The 24020-nt window shown below is 39.0% G+C and overlaps 1 protein-coding gene across 1 annotated transcript in view; it reads left to right on the top strand.

Moving 5' to 3' along the window:
• DGKK (diacylglycerol kinase kappa) overlaps nt 1–24020 on the top strand; it is a 174651-nt gene that overhangs the window by 62283 nt on the left and 88348 nt on the right. Inside the window, exons 5-7 of the mRNA XM_070785407.1 lie at nt 7479–7614; nt 8089–8195; nt 8494–8619. Of these exons, the coding sequence (XP_070641508.1) occupies nt 7479–7614; nt 8089–8195; nt 8494–8619 (369 nt within the window). The remainder of the gene's footprint in view (nt 1–7478; nt 7615–8088; nt 8196–8493; nt 8620–24020) is intronic.

Raw genomic sequence — 24020 nt, 5'->3', positions numbered from 1 at the left:
GGCCAAAGTATTGGAGCTTCAGCTTCAGCATCAGTCCTTCTAACGAATATTCAGGACTGATTTCCTTTAGGATTAACTGGTTTGATCTCCTTGCAGTCTAAGGGACTCTCAAGAGTCTTCTCAAAACCACAACTCAAAAGCATCAATTCTTTGGCATTCAGCCCTCTTTATGGTCCAAATCTCACATCCATACATGACTACTGGAAAAACCATAGCTTTGACTATACGGACCTTCATCAGAAAAGTAATGTCTCTGCTTTTTTAATATGCTGTCTAGGTTTGTCATGGCTTTCTTCCAAGGAGCAAGTGTCTTTTAATTTCATGGCCGCAGTCACCATCTGCATGATTTTGGAGCCCAAAAAAATAAAGTCTGTCACTGTTTCCATTTTCCCCCCATCTATTTGCCGTAAAGTGCTGAGACCAGCTGCCATGATCTTCATTATTTGAATGTTGAGTTTTAAACCAGCTTTTTCACTCTCTTCTTTCACTTTCATCAGTAAGCTCTTTAGTTCCTCTTCACTTTCTGACATAAGGATGGTGTCATCTGTATATTAGAGGTTATTGATAGTTCTCCCTGCAGTCTTGATTCCAGCTTGTGTTGCATCCAGCCCAGCATTTCTCATGATGTATTCTGCATATAAGTTAAATAAGCAGGGTGACAATATATAGCCTTGATGTATACTTTTCCCAATTTTGAACCACTCCATTGTTCCATGTCTGGTTCTAACTATTGCTTCTTGACCCGTATACAGATTTCTCAGGAGGCTGGTAAGGTGGTCTGGTATTCCCATATCTTTAAGAATTTTCCACATTTTGTTGTGATGCACACAGTCAAAGGCTTTAGCATAGTCAATGAAGCAGAAGTAGATGGTTTTCTGGAATTCTCTTGCTTTATCTATGATCCAGCAGATGTTGGCAATTTGATCTCTGGAGAACTCCATGGACAGTATGAAAAGGCAAAAAGATATGACGTTGGAAGATGAGCTCCCCTGGTTAGAAGGTGCCTGATATGCTAATGGAGAAGAGAGGAAGGCAATTACTTCTGGCTCCAGAAAGAATTAAGAGGCTGGGCCAAAGCGGAAACATTTCTAAGTTGTGGATGTATCTGGTGGTGAAAGTAAACTCTGATGCTGTAAAGAACAATATTGCATAGGAACCTGGAATGTTAGGTACATGAATCAAGGTAAATTAGACATGGTCAAGCAGGAGAGGGCAACACTGAACATTGATATTTTAGGAACCAGTGAACTAAAATGGACAGAATTGGGAGAATTTAATTCAGGTAACAATTATATCTACTACTGTGGGCAAGAATCCCTTAGAAGAATTGGAGTAGCCCTCATAGTTAACAAAAGAGACTGAAGTGCAGTACTTGGGTGCAACCTCAAAAATGACAAAATGATCTCAGCTTGTTTCCAAGTAAACCATTCAACATCACAGTAATACAAGTCTATGCCCCAACCACTGATGCCAAAAAGGCTAAAGTTGACCACGTTTATGAAGACCCACAGCACCTTCTAGAAGTAACACCAAAAAAAGATGTCCTTTTCATCATAGGGGATTGGAATGCAAAAGTAGGAAGTGAGGAGATACCCAGAATAACAGGCAAGTTTGGCCTTGGTGCGCAAAATGAAGCAGGGCAAAGGCTAGCAGAGTTTTGTCAACAGAAAACACTGGTCATAGCAAACACCTTTTTTCAACAACAAGGGACAACTCTACACATGGACATAACCAGACGGTCATACAGAATTCAGATTGATTATATTCTTGGCAGCTGAAGATGGAGAAGCTCTATACAGTCAGCAAAAACAAGACAAAGAGCTGAATATGGCTCAGATCATGAGCTCCTTATTGTAAAATTAAGGCCTAAATTGAAGAAAGTAGGGAAAACCACCAGAGAAGGCAATGGCACCCCACTCCAGTACTCTTGTCTGGAAAATCCCATGGATGGAGGAGCCTGGTAGGCTGCAGTCCCTGGGGTCGCTGAGGGTCGGACACGACTGAGCGACTTCACTTTCACTTTTCACTTTTCACTTTCCTGCATTGGAGAAGGAAATGGTAATCCACTCCAGTGTTCTTGCCTGGAGAATCCCAGGGATGGCGGAGCCTGGTGGGCTGCCATCTCTGGGGTCGCAGAGTCGGACACGACTGAAGTGACAGCAGCAGCAGAGAAAACCACTAGATCATTCAGGTATGACCTAAATCAAACCCCTTAATGATTATATAATGGAGGTGACAAATAGATTCAAGGGATTATATCTGGTAGACAGAGTCCCTAAAGAACTGTGGACAGGTTTGTAACATTGTACAGAAGGCAATGACCAACACCAACCCCAAGAAAAAGAAATGCAAGAAGGCAAAGTGGTTATCGGAGGAGGCTTTACAAATAGCTAAGGAAAGAAGAGAAGCGAAAGTCAAGAGAGAAAGGGTAAGATATACCCAAATGATTGTAGAACTCCAGAGAATAGCAAGGAGAGATGAGAAGGATTTCTTAAGTAACCAATGCAAAGAAATAGAGAAAACAATAGAATGGGAAAGACTAGAGATCTTATCAAGAAAATTGGAGACACCAAGGGAACATTTCATGAAAATATGGGCACAGTAAAGGACAGAAAAGGCTAGGACCTAAAAGAAGCAGAAGAGATTAAAAAGAGGTGGCAAGGATACACAAATGTATACAAAGAAGGTCTTAATGACCTGGATAACCACAATGGTGTGGTCACTCACTTAGAGCCAGATATCCTGGAGTGTGAAGTCAAGTGGGCCTTAGAAAGTATTAGTATGAACAAAGCTAGTGGAGATGATGAAATTCCAGCTGAGTTATTTAAAATACTAAAAACAATGATGCTGTTAAAGTGCTATACTCAATATGTCAGCAAATTTGGAAAACCCAGCTATGGCCACAGGACTGGAAAAGGTCAGATTTCCTTCCAATCCCAAAGAAAGGCAATGCCAAAGAATGTTCAAACTACCGTACACTTGTGCTCATTTCACATGCTAGCAAGTTAATGCTCAGAATCCTTCAAGTTAAGCTTCAACAATATGTGATCTGAGAATTTCCAGATGTACAAGCTGGATTTAGAAAAGGCAAAGGAACCAGAGATCAAATTGCCAACATCCGCTGGATCATAGAAAAAGCAAGGGAATTTTAGAAAAACATCTACTTTTGCTTCATTGACTACACAAAAGGTTTTGTGTGGATCACAACAAACTGGAAAATGCTTAAAGAAATGGGAATACCAGACCACCTTAGCTGCCTCATGAGAAACCTCTATGTAGGTCAAGAAGCAGCAGTTAAAACTGGACATGGAACAACTATGTGGTTCAAAATTGGGAAAGGAGTGTGACAAGGCTGTATATTGTCACCCTCCTTATTTAACTTATAGGCAGAGTACCTCATTTGAAATACTGGACTGGACGAATCACAAGCTCTAATCATGATTACTGGGAGAAATATCAACAACCTCAGATATGCAGATGATACCATTCTAATGGCAGAAAGTGAAAAGGAACTAAAGAGCCTCTTGATAAGGGTGAAAGGAGAGTGAAAAAAACTGGCTTAAAACTCAACATTCAAAAAAACTAAGATCATAGCATCTGGTCCCATCACTTCATGACAAACAGAAGGGGAAAAAGTAGAAGCAGTGACAGATTTTTTTTCTTGGGCTGCAAAATCACTGCGAATGGTGATTGTAGCCATGAAATTAAAAGACGTTTGCTCCTTGGAAGGAAAACTATGACAAACCTAGACAACATATTAAAAAGCAGAGACATCATTTTGCTGACAAAGGTCTGATAGAGCTATGATTTTTCCAGTAATCATGTACAGATGTGAGAACTTGACCATAAAGGAGGCTGAGCACTGAAAAACTGATGCTTTTGAATTGTGGTGCTGGACAAGACTCTCGAGAGCCCCTTAGACTTCAAGGAGATCAAATCGGTCAATCCTAAAGGAAAACAACCTTGAATATTCACTGGAAGTACTGTTGTTGAAGCTGAAGCTCCAATATTTTGACTGCCTGATGAGAAGAAATGACTTGTTGCAAAAGACCCTGATGTTGGAAAAGATTTAGGTCAGGAGGAGATGGGGGTGGCAGAGGATGAGATGGTTAGATAGAATCACCATTGAGTTGGAAGATAGTGGAGGACAGATGAGCCTGGTGTGCTGCAGTCCATGAAGTCCCAAAGAGTTGGACTGGACTTGGCAACTGAACATCAACAACAGCATATATAATTAAATCACTCTACTGTACCTGGATCTAACACAATATTGTAAATCAACTATACTTCAATATTTAAAAAAGAGATAACACAAGAGGTAATTACAAGAGGTAATAAGTCCTGACAAGAATGTGGAGAAAAGAGATTAATAATAAATTATTATTGATACAGGCCTTATAAAAAGTAGTATTGCAGTTTCTCAAAGTATTAAAAATATAACTACCTTATGCTCCAGCAATTCCACTGCTGGGTATATATATCTATCAGACATGAAATCAGGATCTTGAATATGTATCATCACTCTCATGTTTCTTTCAGCATTATTCACAGTAACCAAGATATGGATGTAACCTAAATGTCCCTCAGTGGATTAATGGGTTTAAAATGTAATATTTTTATATACAGATACAATGGAATATTGTTCAGCCTTTAAAAAGAAGCAAATCTTGCCCATTGGAATAACATGGATGAACCTGGAAGACATTATGCTAAATTAAATAAGCCAGACACAGAAAGACAGTACTGTATGTCCTAATTTATATGTGGCATCTAAAATAAACTCAATCCCCAGGAGAAGGAAATAGCAACCCACTCCAGTATTCTTACCTGGGCAATCCCACGGACAGAGTAACCTGGTGGGCTACAGTTCATGGGGTCACAAAGAGTTGGACCCCAAACTTCTTGTCACTAAGAGTTGGACCCCAAACTTCTTGAAGGGGTTAGACTGCAAGAACTTGGACTGCTACAACAAATCCATAAATTGTGTGAATTAAGAAAATCTGTCACAGTTCTGGAGTTTAGAATTCCAAAATCAGTGTATTGGCAGGGCCATGCTCTCCTGAAGCCTCTAGAAGAGAATCCTTCTTTACCTCTTCTTAACTTCTAGTGATTACAGGCATTCCTTGACATTCCTTCACTTGTAGACACATCATTCCAATCTCACCCTCTGTCAGCACTTGCGGTTCTCTTCTGTGACTGTGTCTGAATTTCCCTCTTCTTATAAGGACAGTAGTCACTGGTTTAGGGCCTACTCTAATCCATTTTGTGTGTGTGTCTGTGTGTGTGTGTATGTGTGTGTAAGTCGCTCAGTCTTGTCCGACTCTTTGTGACCCCATGGACTGTAGCTCGCCAGGCTCCTCTGTTCACGGAATTCTCCAGGCAAGAATATTGGAGTGGATTGCCATTCCCTTCTCCAGGGAATCTTCCTGACCCAGAGATCAAACCTAGGTCTCCTGCATTGTGGGCAGATTCTTTACCGTCTGAGCCTCCAGGGAACCCCAATCCATTATGACCACATCTTAAATTGATTGCATCTATAAATATCCTATTTTCAAATAAGATCACATTAACAGATACTAGGAATTTGAACATATTTTGGCAAGGGACATAATTCAGCATACCACACATACTAACTCAGGGTTGTATGCATCAAAGTTTCCTTATACAATAAGATGCACATAAGGAATATAAATCCCATTTCCTCTACTGCTAAACCAAAACAATGTCCATTTTATATATGTTTATATTATGTAGCCAATTGTACCGTGAAATTCAGTATTCTACTCAGAGTTCTTCATTTCTTCCATTTGTCCCATAGAATCTTGATCATTATAGGAGAGCTCACTTGTAAGTCTATACTGGAAGGATCTGTTTAGGAAGTTGTCTCCTACCGTAGACCATGAGCTCCTTGAGGGCAAAAACTATGGACCATGCATCTCTGCATCTCTAGTTCCTAGCTTCATAGATGACACAAAGTAGCTCTTAGTAATTATTGGAGGAGAGGGGGAAGCTGGAAGGAAGGAAGGTACTTGTAGAGTTTTAATCTAGTGGCTTGAGAAATGGAAAGGTGCTGGTTGCTCAGTATGTCAAGACCAAGTCTATTTCATTTCCTCATGACTCTACACTCTCTACTCTGATCTTCTTGGAACTTTGTCAGGGTCTCAATATGCAAAAAATAATACAATCACAAAGTGACCTCATACTAGATGAGCCTTTGTCTCATCCAAGTAGCTTTTCCTTCCAGAAGCTTCCTAGTCAATCCAACAGCAATTTAGCACATAAATAGCATGTCAGAGAGGGAAGCAGGGTTCAAAGAGTACCATATACAGGCTATGTTTTAGATGACTAATTCCTATAAATTAATCAAAGTTGAAGACTAAATGTGCTAGGTCCCTTAATAGTGCCCTCTCTCCTCCCCCTCTTTTTTTTTCTCTCTCTCCTATCCTTCTCTCTCTCTCTCAGGGACCACTATCAGGAAGACTGTGTATTTCATTTTAAGGTCTTATGCCTTTACACGCCTAAATGATTATAACATCAAGAATAAATAGCTGAATATGTATGCCTATGTCTACATTCCAGAGGAAGGCAGAGAAAGAAGAGATCAGGCATACACAGGAATTAGAGAAAAGGTGGAAGTGTCCTGTGGAATGTACACCCAGAATAAATTGGAAGGTTTTTGGTGCCCACCCCTCCCCTTCTCCTTTTAACCCCAAAACTAGTTGTTGTTATACCCTGTACCTGCCCAACAGTCATGAGAAATAGGCTGTGTTAAACAAATGCAACATTTACAGGCAGGTTAATAGTAAACATCAAATTCAATACCATGAAAGAGGGACACCAAACAGAATGCTGTTTCAAGAAAGCAGAGACTTTGTCTTATTCATCATTATATCCCCAGTGCCTTGAAAAGTGCCAAGCACATAGTAGTTACTTGGTAAATATTTAATGAATTTTGAATGAATTAAATTGATTAACCAGAAAATTTCTATAGGCAGTCAGAGCATGGTATTCAGAAAAGAATGCTTTGGCCAGAAGCTTCTGAAATGAAACTATTGTCCCAGCAATGCAATTTTCTACTCACTTGGCAGCACTAAGCCAGGAAGGGTAACATATATCTCCAGGAGGAAGCTAAAGCCTGACAAGTATTCCTTAGCCCAGGGTCAGAGCCCTACTTCCTCCCTTTCTTGCCTGGTCAGAGGATTTGGAACCCATGCGCCCTGCACTGGGAGTGTGGAGTCTTAATCACTGGACTGCCAGGGAATTCCACCCCCCTCATTCTTTTTCCCTTTCCAAAACCATTGGGAAAAAATAGAGATGGGAGGTTTATTAAGTGTCAGCTCAACTTTGATACTTACTTTTCACATGCTCTGGCACCTTATATAGATGGCCATTTCACCCTTAGCATCAGGTTTTCTGGCCTTCTCTAATCCATCTCTGTGATTAACTCTCTATTCTTTGTTCTCTTTGCTTTATTTTAGATACCTGCAGCAGAAAACAACCCTTTTCTTGTTGGAATGCACTACTGGTATTCGAGCCACAGTCCCCGGACCCAGCACTGCAATGTTTGTCGGGGGAGCATTCCTGCCTTATCTCAAAATGTTATCATCTGTGAAGGTAACTTTCTGATTCCTTTAGGAAGTGGAGCTCAGTGGGTGGAGAGAGGGGTGGAAAAGTTCATGTGGCTTTAGTATCATTGACTCAAACCACATCGCTGAGTCTAGTGTAAGATTAACCCTGATATTTAACGACTGGGAAAAGAATATGGGAGGAAACTGGCATGAGGAAGAATTTTCATGAATCAAAAGAGAGGGTTGGATCTGGGAGGACTGGACAATACAGTCACATGGTTGAAAAAAAAAAACAGAAAATCACCTCTTTTTTATCATCAATTTCCATTAAAGTTGGGTAGTAGAAAATTTGGCCAGGAAGAATAAAAAGAAACTGAAATATATGGAAAATAAGCCTTTGGAGTTAAGTCATAACTACTTAGATGCATCTAGGTTCTAACTTTTAGAGCAGCTTAGGGAAAAAAAAATAGAATCTTCATTGTCACCAGATTAACATCCATCTTTTTTCTTCTTTTTACAGTGTGTAAAGTAAAGTCTCACAGATTATGTGCTTTAAGAGCAAACAAAGATTGCAAATGGAATACATTATCCATTACTGATGACCTCCTCATGCCTGCAGATGAAGTAGTGAGTACCAGCCATGCTTTCTCGTAATCACCCTTTTACATCTCCCCTTCAGTCAGGACACAGACAACCCAAGTAGGCTTGTTCCCTAAGCTCATGATCCAAACAAATCTATAAGAATGAAAGCCTCCTCCCATCTCCCACCTGTCATTGGTCACTAGCATTGAAGTAGGGAGAGCAGGACGATGGAGAACTTCCTTAGGGTTATCTAGTGTCCTCCGGGGGGTAGTACAGTTATTCCAGCTGGCCTTCCTCTCTTTATATCTCTAACTTCTATATCTTGTCTCTTTCTATCCTTCAGAAAACCATGCCTCATCAGTGGGTAGAAGGAAACATATCTGCCAGTTCTCAGTGCGCAGTATGTCATGAGAACTGCGGCAGTTACCAGAGACTTCAAGATTTCCGGTGTCTCTGGTGTAATTCTACGGTAAGATTCTTCTCATCTTGATACTTAGAGAATTGACTTCTAGAGAAGGGGTGGGTTGGAGGTTGATTGTGCCTACATATAGATAGAAATCTCAGTGACCCTTACTCAGAAATAGATTATACAGATTCTATAGTGTAGAACTCAATATCCTACCTTTCCAAAATTGGCTATGGAATCTTTGAAAGAAAGATGTAATACTCCCTCTTATCTTTGAGGGTCTTAAATGATGAAGCCTGCTAGCAAATGGGAAGAGCTGAACTCTTTTATGACATTATGGTCAATTAAAAAAATTGTTCTCAGTATACCCTTAAGAAACATCCTGCTTTCCTCATTTACCATTTCCTAGGAAATTGTAATCTTTGTTAATTAATAATGGTTAATAATATTAGCACATTATTACTGCCACTATATATTATTTTATATACACAACCTCATTTAATCTTAAAACAACCCTAAACCAACCCTCATTGTCCCCATTTACAGAAGGGGAAAGTGAGGTTCAGAAAAGTGAAGTGATTTGCTCAAGGTCATGCAGCCAGTAAACAAAACAGTCTTGATTTATACATAATTGTGCAAAAAACTATGTTCTTAACTACAACATTACCATACCTTTAAACCAGTGGTTCTCAGTTGGGGTTATTTTCTCCCACCCCCAGGACACATTTGACAATGTCCAGAAAATTTTTTGTATCCAATGATATTCTGATGGAATTTTTTCTATTTATTGAAGTATAGTTGTTTTATAATATTATATAAATTTCAAGGGTACAAAATGATGATTCACAATTTTTAAAGTTTATACTCCATTTATGCATATTATAAAATATGGTCTATATTCCCTGTGTTGTTCTATATATCCTTATAGCTTATTTATTTCATATATAATATTAGTAATTTGTACCCCTTAATCCCCTACCCCTATCTTCACCTCCCCTCTTCCTTCTCCTCACTAGTAAACACAAGTTTTTTTCTCTATACCTGTGAGTCTGTTTCTTTTTTGTTATATTCACTAGTTCATTTTTTAGATTCCGTATGTAAAAGGTAATATACAGTATTTGTCTTTCTCTGTCTGACTTATTTCACTTAGCATAATACTGTCAAGGTCCATCCATGTCAGTGCAAATGGCAGATTTTCATTCTTTTAAATGTCAGAGTACTATTCCATTATATATAACAGAAAAAAAAAACAAATGAACTTTTTAGCTCTCCAACCTTTATATATCTAACAATTGTTCTTTATCAATTCATCTGTTGATGGGCACTAAGTAAGGATGCTTCCATATCTTCACTGTTACAAAAAATGCTGCTGTGAACATTGAGGTGCATGTATATTTTTGTTTTTTTGTTTTTGTTTTTAACTTTTTTTAAATTTTATTTTATTTTTAAACTTTACAATATTGTATTAGTTTTGCCAAATAGCAAAATGAATCCACCACAGGTTTACCCGTGTTCCCCATCCTGAACCTTCCTCCCTCCTCCCTCCCCTACCCTCCCTCTGGGTCGTCCCAGTGCACCAGCCCCAAGCATCCAGTACCGTGCATCGAACCTGGACTGGCGACTCGTTTCATACATGATATTATACATGTTTCAATGCTATTCTCCCAAATCTCCCCACCCTCTCCCTCTCCCACAGAGTCCATAAGACTGATCTATACATCGGTGTCTCTTTTGCTGTCTCATACACAGGGTTATTGTTACCATCTTTCTAAATTCCATATATATGCGTTAGTATACTGTATTGGTGTTTTTCTTTCTGGCTTACTTCACTCTGTATATTTTTAAATTAATGTTTTCTTCAGATATATAGCCAGAAGTAGGATTGTTGGATCCTAGGAGCCTAGCAAGCTATAGTCCATAGGGTCACAGAGTTGGACACAACTGAAGCGACTGAACATGCATGTGGTACCTCTATGTTTAGTTTTTTGAGGAACCTCCATACTGTTCTCCATAGTGACTGTACCAGTTTACATTCCCACCAACAGTATACTAGGGTTCCATTTTCTCCACATCCTTGCCCACATTTGTCATTTGTGGTCTTTTTGATGATAACCATTCTGACAGGTGTGATGTGATATCTCATAGTGGCTTTGATGTGCATTCCCCTGATAATTAGTGATATTGAGCATCTTTTCATGTGCCTGTTGGTTTTCTGTATATCTTCTTTGGAAAAATTGTCTATTTAGGTCTTCTGTCCATTTTTTTATTGGAAGATAATTGCTTTAGAATGTTGTGTTGGTTTCTACTGTACAAAAATGTTCATCAGCCATAAATATATACAGACTCCCTCTTGAGCCTCCCTTCCATTTTTTAATTTGGTTGTTTTTAAATACTGAGTTGTATGAGCTATTTATGTATTTTGGCTATTAACCCCTTATTGGTCATATCATTTGCAAATAGTTTCTCCCATTCTGTCGGGTGTCTTTTCATTTTGTTGATGGTTTCCTTTGCTATGCAAAAGCATTTAATTTTAACTGGACCCCATTCGTTTATTTTTGCTTTTATTTCCCTGCCTTAGGAGACAGATCAAAAAAAAATTGCTATAATTTATGTCAAAGAGTGTTTTGCCTATATTCCTTTCTAGTAGTTTTATGGTTTCAGTTCAGTTCAGTTCAGTTCAGTCGCTCAGTCGTGTCTGACTCTTTGCGACCACATGAATCGCAGCACGCCAGGCCTCCCTGTCCATCACCAACTCCTGGAGTTCACCCAGACTCATGTCCATCGAGTCAGTGATGCCATCCAGCCATCTCATCCTCTGTCGTCCCCTTCTCCTCCTGCCCCCAATCCCTCCCAGCATCAGAGTTTTTTCCAATGAGTCAACTCTTTGCATGAGGTGGCCAAAGTACTGGAGTTTCAGCTTTAGCATCATTCCTTCCAAAGAAATCCCAGGGCTGATCTCCTTCAGAATGGACTGGTTGGATCTCCTTGCTGTCCAAGGGACTCTCAAGAGTCTTCTCCAACACCACAGTTCAAAAGCATCAATTCTTCGGTGCTCAGCCTTCTTCACAGTCCAACTCTCACATCCATACATGACCACAGGAAAAACCACAGCCTTGACTAGACGAACCTTTGTTGGCAAAGTAATGTCTCTGCTTTTGAATATGCTATCTAGGTTGGTCATAACTTTCTTTCCAAGGAGTAAGTGTCTTTTATTTTATTTATTTTATTTTATTTTATTTAACTTTACAACATTGTATTGGTTTTGCCATATATCAAAATGAATCTGCCACAGGTATACAGTAAGCATGTTTTAATTTCATGGCTGGAGTCACCATTTGCAGTGATTTTGGAGCCCAGAAAAATAAAGTCTGACACTGTTTCCACTGTTTCTCCATCTATTTCCCATGAAGTGATGGGACCGGATTATATTTAGGTCTTAAATCCATTTTGAGTTTACTTTTGTATATGGTATGAGAAAATGTTCTAATTTCACTCTTTTACATGTAGTTGTCCAGTTATCTCAGCACCACTTAATGAAGAGACTGTCTTTTCTCCATAGTCTATTCTTGCTTCTTTTTTTGTAGATTAACTTATCATTAAGTGTGTGGGTATATTTCTGGGCTCTTTATTTTGTTCCAATGATCTATATATCTGTTTTAGTGCCATTACTATTGCCTATTGCTCTGTGTAAGGTCTGAAGTTAGGGAGTATTTCTTTCTCAAAAATGTTTTGGTTTTCAGGGTCTCTTGTCCCATATAAACTTTTAGAATTATTTGTTCTGGTTCTGGAAAAATGCCATTGGTATTTTGATAGGGATTGCATCAGACCTGTAAATTTCCTTGGGTAGTATGGTAATTTTAACAATTTTAATTCTTGCAATCCATGAAAAAGGTATATCTTTCTATCTGTTTGTATTGTCTTTCATCAGTATATAAGTACAGGTCTTTTTACCTCCTTAGATAAGTTTATTCTTACATCTTTGATTCTTTTTAATGTTATAGTAAATAGGATTTTCCCATAATTTTCTGATGGTCCATTGTTAGTGGATAGAAATTCAACAGATTTCCATATATTAATTTTGTATCCTGCAACTTTACCGAACTCATTGATGAGCTCTTGTTTTCGGATGGTGTCTTTGGGATTTTCTATGTATAATATCATGTCATCTGCAAATAGTGACAGTTTTACTTCTTCCTTTCTAATATGGATTCCTTATAATTATTTTTCTTGTCTGATTGCCATGGCTAGGAATTCCAATACTATGTTGAATAAAAATAGTGGGAATGTCTTTTCCTGATCTTAGGGGAAGTGCTTTCAGCTTTGTGCTACTGTTGAATATGATGTTAGCTGTGGGATTATCATATATGGCCTTTATTATGCTAAGGTATGTTCCCTCTATACACACTTTCTGGAGAGTTTTTATCACAAATGGATGTAGACTAAAGAAAGCTGTGTGCCAAAGAATTGATGCTTTTGAACTGTGGTGTTGGAGAAGACTCTTGAGAGTCCCTTGGACTGCAAGGAAATCAAACCAGTCAATCCTAAAGGAAATCAGTCCTGAATATTCATTAGAAGGACTGATGCTAAAGCTGAAGCTCCAATACTTTGGCTACCTGATGCAAAGAACTGACTCATTGGAAAAGACCCTAATACTGGGAAAGATTGAAGGCAGGAGTAGAAGGGGATGATAGAGGATGAGATGGTTGGATGGCATCACAAACTCAATGGACATGAGTTTGAGCAAGCTCTGGAAGTTGGTGAAGGACAGGGAAGCCTGGCATGCTGCAGTCCATGGGGTCACAAAGAGTTGACCATGACTGAGTGACTGAACTGAACTGACTGAATTGAGAATTCACCTGTGAAGCTATCTGGTCTTGGACTTCTGTTTGTTGGAAGTTGTTTCATTACTGATTAAATTAAATTATTGGTAGTTAATCTGTTCATATTTTCTATTTCTTCCTGGTTCAGTCTTGATAGATGGTACATTTCTAGGAATTTGTCCATTTCTTCTATATTGTCCATTTTATTGGTATATAATTATTTGTGGGAGTCTCATTATCTTTTGCATTTCTATGGTATCAGTTGTAACTTCTCCATTGTCATTTATAATTTTATCAATTTGGGCCATCTCTCTTTTTTCTTGATGAGTCTGGCTAAGGGTTTATCAATTCTGTTTATCTTTTCAAAGAACTAACCTGTAGTTTTACTGATCTTTTCTATTGTATTTTAGTCTTCATTTTGTTTATTTCTACTCCAATCTTTATGAATTTTCCTCTACCAACTTTGGGGTTTGATCTCTCTTTCTACTTCCTTTAGGTGTAAGGTTAGTTTCTTTGAGATTTTTCTTCTTTCATTAGGTAAGCTTATATCACTATAAAATTGTGTCTCATATATTTTGGATTGTGTGTTTTCATTTTCATCAGTCTCCAGACATTTTTTTAAAATTTCTGTTTGAGTTCTTCAGTGATCTATTGGTTGTTTAGTGACATATTATTTAGCCTCCACATGTTTCTGTTTTTCACAGGTTTCTTTCTTTCTTTCTTTCTTTTTTTTTTTTTTTTTTTGCTTTTAGTTGGTTTCCAGTTTCATAATATTGTGAAAAGAAAAGATGCTTTATATGATTTCGGTTTTCTTAAGTTTACCAAGGGGCCTCCCTGGTGGCTCAGATAGTAAAGAATCAGCCAGCAATGCAGGAGACCCAAATTCAATCCCTGGGTCTGGAAGATCCCCTGGAGAAGGGAATGGCTACCCAATCCAGTATTCTTGCCTGGAGAATCCCATGAACAGAGGAGCCTCGTGGGCTACAGTCCGTGGGGTCACAAAGAGTTGGACATGACTGAGCAACTAAGCACATATACACATGCAAGTTCACTGAGATTTGTTTTGTGATATAGTATGTGATATATCCTGGAGAAAGTTCCTTGTACACTTGAAAATATGTGTATTCTGCTGTTTTTTGATGGAATATATATACATATATATTCCACTTTCTCTAATATGTCTTTTAAGTGTTTATTTCCTTTCTGGATGATCTGTTCATTGATGCAGTGGGGTGTTAAAGTCCCCTCCTATTATTGTGTTGCTATCAGTTTCTCCCTTTATGTCTGTTAATATTTACTTCATGCATTTAGGTGCTCCTATGTTGGGTGCATATATATTTACAACTGTTATACCTTCTTCTTGGAATGATCCCTTTATTATTATGTACTATCCTTCTTTCTCTCCTGTAATAGCTTTTGCTTTAAAGTATTTTTGCCTGATATAACTATAGCTATCCCCTTTTATTTTCCATTTGCATGGAATAATGTTTTCTATCCCCTAACTTACAGTATGTGTTTGTCTTTAAATCTGAAGCGAGTCTCTTTTAGGCGATATATATACAGGTCTTGTTTTTGTATCCATTCAGCCACTCAATATCTTATGATTGGAGCACGTAGTCCTTTTACACTGAAAGCAAATACTGATAGGTATGTACTTATTGCCATTTTGTTCATTGTTTCTGGTCATTTTTAGTACTTTTTGTTCTCTTCTTCCCTTACTCTCTTCTCTTATGGTTTGATGACTATCTTTAGTGTTATGTTTGGATTCTTCTGTTTTGTCTTTTGTGTGTGTGTACCTATTATAGATTTTAAATTTTTGGTTACCATGAGGTTTATATCTATATCTATACTTAATTGTTTTAAGTTACTGATCTCAATTTCAAATACATTTTAACAATCCAACATTTGTACACTCCTCCCTTCACAGTTTACTGCTTTTGACATCACATTTTATATTTAACTCTTGTGTAATCCATAACTATTTATTGCAGATATAGATTATTTTATTCCTTTTTTCTTTTAACCTTCCTACTTTCTATGTGGTTGGTTTTCTACCTTTACTGTATATTTATCTTTTAACAACGAGCTTTTTCATTTTGTAATTTTCATGTTTCTAGTTGCGGGCTTCTGTTTTTCACTTAGAGAAGTCTCTTTAACATTTGTACGACTTGTGTGGTGGTGCTGAACTCTTTTATCTTTTGCTTGTATGTATAGCTTTTCACCATTCCATCAATCTAAATGAGAGCCGTGCCAGGTAGCTTATTCTTGGTTATAGGTTTTCCCCTTTCATCACTATAAATATATCATGCCACTCCCTTCTAGCCTGCTGAAAAGTCCACTGGTAGACTTATGGGAGTTCCCTTGTGTGTAATGTGTTGCTTTTTCCCTTATTGCTTCTATGGTGGCTCAGATGGTAAAGAATCTGCCTGCAGTGCAGGATACCCAGGTTCAATGCCTGGGTTGAGAAGATCCCCTGGAGAAGGGAATGGCAGCCCACTCCTGTATTCTTGCCTGGAGAATTCCATGGAGAGAGGAGCCTGGCAGGCTACAGTCCATGGGGTCGCAAAAAGTCGGACATGACTGAACATGACTTTCACTTCACTTCATTTTCATTTTTTCCATTTTAATTACAGTGTATCTTGGTGTGTCCCTCTTTGGTTTAATCCTGTATGGGTCACTCTGCACTTCTTGGATTTGAATGTCTATTTACTTTCCCAAGTTAGGGAAATTTTCAGCTATTATTTCTTCAATTATGTTCTCAGCACCTTTCTCTCTTCTACTTCTGGGTTCCCTATAATGTGAATATTAGTGCTCTTGATGTTGTCTCAGAGATCTCTTAAACTGTTCTTATTTCTTTTCATTCTTTTTCTGTTCAGCATCAATGATTTCTGCTACCCTGTATTCCAGCTTGCTGATCCATTCCTCTGTATCATTTAGTCTACAGTTGATTCCTTCTAGTGTATCTTTTATTTCAGTTATTATATTCTTCATCTGTTTTTGGTTGTTCTTTATATTTTCCAACTCTTTGTTAAAAACTTCTAACTTTTCAACTCTGTGCATCCATTCTTCTCCCAAGTCCTTTGATTATTTGTATGATCACTACCCCAAACTCTTTTTTAGTTAGATTGGCTGTCTCCACTTCACTTAGTTTTTCTTCTGGGATTTTGTCTTGTTCCTTCATTTGGAACATGTTTGTCTGTCACCTCATTTTGCCTAAGTTGTTGTTTGTATATATACGGTAGGTTAGTTACATTTCCCAACCTTGAAAAAGTAGCCTTTTGTAAGAGACATCCTCTGTGTCCCAGAAACACATTCCTCTCTTATCACCAGAGCTAAATTCTCTAGGGGTCCCCCCTATGTGGGCTACATGGGTCTTTCTGTTGTGGTGGGCTGACTACTATGGGTCGTCTGGTAGTCATGGCTGACCTTCAGTCCAGCTGGTTGACAGGTTTTGCCTCATGTGGGTGCTGCAGGACCAAGTCACTAGGCGGCTGGCTGTGAAACAGCAGGGGGCCCTAGGACTAGTGCTGGCTTACTGGTGGTCAGAACCAGGGTCCAAGAGATCCTGGGGCTGTTGCCAACAGACTTGTGGTTGAAGCCAGGTCCTCTGACTAGTGGTGGCCCACTAACAGAAAGAACTGAGTCCTGAGGTCTGGCTTCAGGGCCCCACAGCTGGTGTTGGACTCCAGTGGGTAGGGCCAATTTCTGACACAACTGGCCTGGGGTGTCTTGAAGCTTGTATTGGCCTGCTAGAAAGCAGGACTATGGCCCAGTGGTCCCATGGCTGGTGCGTCTGCAGGCTGTGAGGCCATAGTTCTCTTGTGGGTGGTGTCTGTCCACTGATGGGTAAGGCTGGTCCTGAGGCTAGAGCAGTCTTGCTGGTGGGTGGGTCCAGGCATTCTAGAGCTGGTGCCTGCCAACTGGTGGGTAGAGGTCAGTCCCAGGTCTCTGGCTGCCAGACTCTTAGGGTTCCTGGTCTAGTACCTTCAGACACTGGCGTGTGGGGACACTCCCTGGGCCCTCTGGTGGGCAGGGCCATGTGTAGGGGGCTGTTTGTGGGTTCAGAAGATCTTAAGGTAGCATGTGTGCTGGTGGATAGGGCTTGCCCTGAGGCATTCTGGTACTGATGCCTATGGACTGTTGAGTGGGAGTGGGAAGGGTCCTGAGATTAGTAAGATGTAGGGATGATTCCAAAATGGTGCTTGCTAGCTCCAGTTTCCCCATGGTAGAGCAAGCTTCCCAAAATGGCTGCAACCATTGTCCCCAGAGTGAACTCCACTTGCCACCTGCCTCTCCAGGAGAATCTCCAAGATCATCAGTTAGGTCTAACCCAGGCTCCTTTCAAATTACTGCTTCTACCCTGGGTCCAAGAGCATATGAAATTTTGTTGTGTCCTTTAAGAGTAGAGTCTCTATTTCCCACAGCCCTCTGAGACTCCTGAAAGTAAGCCCTGCTGACCTTCAAAGACAAACATCTAGGGGCTCATCTTCCAGGGCAGGACCCCCAGACTGGGTAGCCTGATATGGGGCTCAGACCCCTCTCTTCTTGGGGAGAACTTCTACAATTGTAATTCCTATTTGTTGGTTGCCCACCCAGAGGTATGAAAATTGACTATACCACAACTCCACCCCTCCTACCCATCATGTTGTGATTCCTTCTTTATAGTTTTAGTTGTGTTAATAGAAGATCTTTTCTGATAAGCTCCAGAATTTCTCATGGATGGTTGTTCTGTAAATAGTTGTATTTTGGTGTGCCCAGTGAAAGGAGGTGAGCTCAGGATCTTTCTACTCTGCCATTTTGGCTGATGTCTTTGTCTGGAGATATTTTTATTGTTACAGTGTCTTTGTATAGAGATATTTTTATTGTTACAACTCAGGGGGAAAGGATGTGCTGCATACTTCTAGTGAATAGAGGCCTAAGATTCTGCTAAACTTCCTGCAATACACAGTATAGCACAAAGAACTATTTGGCCCAAAATATCAGTAGCAATGATATTGAGAGACCCTGATCCAGTCTTTGTAGCCTTTTATATGCTTCTTTAAAACCAATCATTCTAAACAAGAAGAAATGAAAGTATGAGCTTCTTAGAAGATTTTGGTTTCCTCTGCCTTGCTTCTGCCAGTGGACATCATCTTTGTAATTTCCTTCTGCTCTGCTCCAGTTTACCATTATCTCCTGGAAGGAAGCTTCAGCCCTCATCAGGTGTCCTGATTTTTGCACCTGCCCCCCAGGGAACACCTCTAGATCACCTGGATCTGATGACCAGCAGGATTTTTGCTCAGAGGTCCCAACAAATTGTAACAAATGAAGAAAGAGTTCTTATAGCTGCCACCACCAGGGCACAGCAAGAAGCACAGATTGAGGAGCCCAATCTTTCTGCAAAAGAGGTCTGTTATCTTATCTTCATCCTAGCAGCCTGAGGAATAGACTTTTAATTAAACATATATCTAAGAGCCAACTCTAATCCTTTCCACAGACCTTAGAAGCAGGTGCTTTTTCACGCTCTCTTTTTTGACATGATCCAAAATGCTAGTATCTCCTGGAGAGGAGCTGTTACACATGTTTTGTGCCCAAGTGTTTTGTGATTTCTGCCCAAGGGACAACTCTTGATTGCCTGGCTCTGGTGGCAAATCTAGCTTTCATTTTGGGGTCCCATGGGACTGTAACAGAGAGAGAGTTTTTGGCCAACCACCACCCGAAGGGCACACACAGACAGTAGGCTGAAACACAACTCGTCTTTCTGTGAAAGAGGCTTATTTGCTTGTCCTGGAACTTTGGCATGGAGAGCAGGCTTCTGGCTTCACACACATCTAAGAATCTACTGAGATGCTCTTTGAGGATGGTGGATGCCACAATTCTGCTCTCCCTATGATTTACAACAGGTCATGGACATCTACTGGAAAGGGGCATGTATACTCATCTGGCACCCCAGTTTTTGCAAATGCCACACAAGTGACACTTATAGGTCACCCAACTCTGGTGACCAGTGGGACTTACATATTCAATCCCACAGAACTATATGTATTGGCATACTCTAAAACCTATGGCCTGAGGACCCAGCTACCAATTAATCTGAATCTAGGTACTTATTGAGCTATTCTCCTTTGGGACACTGAGGTTCAGTTCAGTTTAGTTCAGTGGCTTAGTTGTGTCCAACTCTTTGCAACCCCATGGACTGAAGCACACCAGGCCTCCCTGTCCATCACCAACCCCCAGAGCTTACTCAAACTCATGTCCATCGAGTTGGTGATGCCATCCAGCCATCTCATCCTCTGTTGTCCCCTTATCCTCCTGCTTTCAATCTTTCTCAGCATCAGGATATTTTCCAATGAGTCAGTATTTCGCATCAAGTGGCCAAAGTATTGGAGTTTCAGCTTCAGCATCAGTCCTTGCAATGAATATTTAAGACTGATTTCCTTTAGGATTGACTTGTTTGAGATCCTTGCAGTCCAAGGGACTCTCCAGAACCTTCTCCAACACTACAGTTCAAAAGCACTAATTCTTTGGTGCTCAGCTTTCTTGTTTTCTCACATCCATACATGGCTACTGGAAAAACCATAGCTTTGACTAGATAAAACTTTGTCAGCTAAATAAATAAATAATTTTTTTTAAAACAAACAAACTTTGTCGGCAAAGTAATGTCTCTGCTTTTTAATACACTGTCTAGGTTGGTCATAACTTTCCTTCCAAGGAGTAAGTGTCTTTTAATTTCATGGCTGCAATCACCATCTGCAGTGATTTTGGAGCCCCCAAAAATAAAGTCAGCCACTGTTTCCACTGTTTCCCCATCTATTTGCCATGAAGTGATGGGACCAGATGCCATGATCTTAGTTTTCTGAATGTTGAACTTTAAGCCAACTTTTTCACTCTCCTCTTTCACTTTCATCAAGAGGCTCTTTAGTTCTTCACTAGTTGGGACACCCCAAATATTGTGATCAATTAAAAATAAAATAGGCTGCTTGGAAAATCATAAAAGCTTGAGAAACAACCAAGACCTAGGGAAAGGTTGAACAATAAGATTCATCCTCTATGAGGCCACTTCCCCAAGACTGGTAGAAGTAACTGTTTTATATAATGCTAAAAAAAAAAAAAAAAACAACAGAAAGCCAAGGAAAATGAAGAAACAGAGGAATATGTTCTAAATGAAATAACAATAACATAAACAAGTTCAGAAAAAGTCCTTAATGAAACAGAGATAAGTGATTTACCTAATCCAGAATTCAAAATAACAGTCATAAAGATGCTTACCATGCTGAGGGAAAAAAATGGATGAACACAGTGAGAACCTCAACAGAGAGATGAAAATTATAAAAAAGTACCAAATGGAAGTCATAGAGCTGAAGAAAACAATTAAAGTGAAAAATACACTAGATGGTTTCAACAGCAGACTAGATGAAACAATAGAAAAGATTAGAGAACTCAAAGACAGAGAAATGGAACTCATCCAATCAGAGTGACAGAAAGAAAAAAAGACTGACAAAAAGTGAAGATAGCTCAAATAATGTATGGGGCAACATCAAGCAGACAAACACTCACATTATAGGGGTAATAGTAATAGAATAGAGACAGAAAGTGGCAGAAAACTTACTTGAAGAAATGATAGCTGAAAACTTCCCTAACCCAGGAAAGGAAACAGCCATCCAGACCACTTAGCCCAGAAAGAGCCAAATAAGAGGAACTCAAATAGACCACACCAATATACATTGGAATTAAAATGTCAAAAGTTAAGGACAAGGAGAGAATCATAAAAACAGCAAGAGAAAAAAGTTATGTACAAGGTAACACCCATAAGACTATGAGCAGATATTTCAGCACAAAATTTGCAGGCCAGAAGGGAATTGCACAATATATTCAAAATGCTGAAAGAAAAAACCTTCCAACTCTGCCAGAAAAAGCTGTCCTTCTGAATTGAAAAAGAGAGAGTTTTCTAGACAAGCAAAGGTTAAAGGAGTTCATCACCACTAGACTAGCATTACAAGAATATTAAAGGGAAATTAAGCTGAAATTAAAGGGCACTAACATGAAAACACAGGAAAGTATAAAGTTCACTGGTAAAGGTAAATATGCAATAAAATTCAGAATAATCTAATGTTGTAAAGGTTGTACATTGATCACTTATAAAACTAGTACGAGGTTTCGTGAAAAGATGCTCAATGTTGCTCATTATTAGAGAAATGCAGATCTAAACTAAAATGAGATATCATCTCACACCAGTCAGAATGGCCCTCATCAAAAAGTCTACAAACAATAAATGCTGGAAAGGGTGTGGAGAAAAGGGAACATTCTTGCACTGTTGGTGGGAATGTAAATTGATATAGCCACTATGGAAGATGGTATGGAGATTCCTTAAAAAACTAGGAATAAAACCACCATATGACCCAGCAATCCCACTCCTAGGCACATACCCTGAGGAAGCCAAAATTGAAAGAGGCACATGTATCCCATTGTTCATTTCAGCACTACTTACAATAGCTAGAATATGGAAGCAACATAGATGTCCATTGACAGATGAATGGATAAAGAAATTGTGGTATATATATACAATGGAATATTACTCGGCCATAAAAAGGAATGCATTTGAGTCAGTTCTAATGAGGTGGATGAACCTAGAACCTATTATACAGAGTGAAGTGAGTCAGAAAGAGAAAAATAAATACCGTATTCTGAAAGGTCCATCTAGTCAAGGCTAGGTTTTTCCAGTGGTCATGTATGGATGTGAGAGTTGGACTGTGAAGAAAGCTGAGCACTGAAGAATTGATGCTTTTGAACTGTGGTGTTGGAGAAGACTCTTGAGAGTCCCTTGGACTGCAAGGAGATCCAACCAGTCCATTCTAAAGGAGATCAGTCCTGGGTGTTCTTTGGAAGGACTGATGCTAAAGCTGAAACTCCAATACTTTGGCCACCTGATGCGAAGAGTTGACTCATTGGAAAAGACTCTGATGCTGGGAGGGATTGGGGGCAGGAGGAGAAGGGGACGACAGAGGATGAGATGGCTGGATGGCATCACCTACTGGATGGACATGAGTTTGAGTAAACTCCGGGAGTTGGTGATGGACAGGGAGGCCTGTCATGCTGCGATTCATGGGGTCGCATAGAGTCGGACACGACTGAGTGACTGAACTGAACTGAACTGAACTAAATACATATATACAGAATCTAGAAATATGCTACTGAAGAATTTACTTACATGGCAACAGTGGAGAAACAGACATAGCGAATAGACTTATGGACATGGGGAGAGGGGAGGAGAGGGTGAGATGTATGGGAAGAATAACATGGAAACTTACATTACCATATGTAAAATAGATAGCCAATGGAAATTTTCTGTATGGCTCAGAAAACTCAAACAGGGGCTCTGTAACAACCTAGAGGGGTGGGATGAGGAGGGAGATGGGAGGGAGGTTCAAAAGGGAGGGGTATATGTATACCTATGGCTGATTCATGTTGAGGTTTGACAGAAAACAGCAAAATTATGTAAAGCAATTATCCTTCAATAAAAAGTAAATTAATTTTTTTTAAAAACTAGTATGAAGGTTAAAAGACAAAAGTAGTAAAGAATAACAACCATAACTACAAAGAGAAAGAGGTAAACTGTGGAAACAAAAACATAAAAGTTGTCGAGGGAGAGTAAAAATGTGGACCTTTAGAAGGCACTCAAACTTAAATCATTATCAACATAAATTAGACTATTTTAAGTCCTTGTGTGTAAACCTCATGTTAACCACAATGCAAAAACCTATAGTAGATACACAAAAGATAAAGATAAAGGAATCTAAGCATACCACTATAGAAAATTATGAAATCACAAAGGAAGAAAGCAAGGGAGGAAGAATGGAACAAAGGAAATACATCCAGCGAACAATTAATAAAATAGAAATAAGCACGTACCTATCAGTAATTACTTTCAAAGTAAGTGGTCTAAATTCTCCAATAAAGAGATAGAAAAACATGGCTTATCTCTGTGCTTCCCACAAGAGACTCACCACAGATATAAGGATGAAAGGGGGTACTTTGTGCAAATTTAATGCAAAAGAAGGCAAGGGCAGCTATACTTATATCAGGCAAAATGGACTTTAAAACAGTGACTGTAATGAGACAAAAACTGGCCATCATATAATGATAAAGGGGATAATCCAAAACAATCCTAACAAAAGGATATAGTATTTGTAAATATTTATGCATTAAACATAGAAGCACCTAAATTATAAAGTAAATATTAACCAACTGAAAGGGAGGGATGTACAGGGTATATTAAGAGCAGGGGATTTTAATATCCCATTATCATTAATGGATAGATCATCTAGAAACAAATTTCAAAGGAAACTGGCTTTAAATGATACGTTATATCAGATACATACAGAATATTTCATCCAAAAGCAGCAGAATACAAATTCTTCTCAAGCACACATTGAACATTTGCGAGGATAGGTCATATGTAAGGCCACAAACAAGTCTTGATAAATTTGAAAATATTGAAATAATCTTTCCTAACCACAATAGTATGAAACTACAAATTAATTACATGAAGAAAACTGGAAAATTCACAAAGATGTGGAGATTAAACAACATGCTACTGAAAAACCAATGGGCAATGAATAAATCAAAAGATAAAAACAACTTTGAGACAAATGAAAAATTTTTTTA

This window comes from Bos indicus, chromosome X (genome assembly GCF_029378745.1).
Source record: "Bos indicus isolate NIAB-ARS_2022 breed Sahiwal x Tharparkar chromosome X, NIAB-ARS_B.indTharparkar_mat_pri_1.0, whole genome shotgun sequence".
NCBI lineage: Eukaryota > Metazoa > Chordata > Mammalia > Artiodactyla > Bovidae > Bos > Bos indicus.
This window is presented reverse-complemented; position numbering and strand designations above follow the sequence as displayed.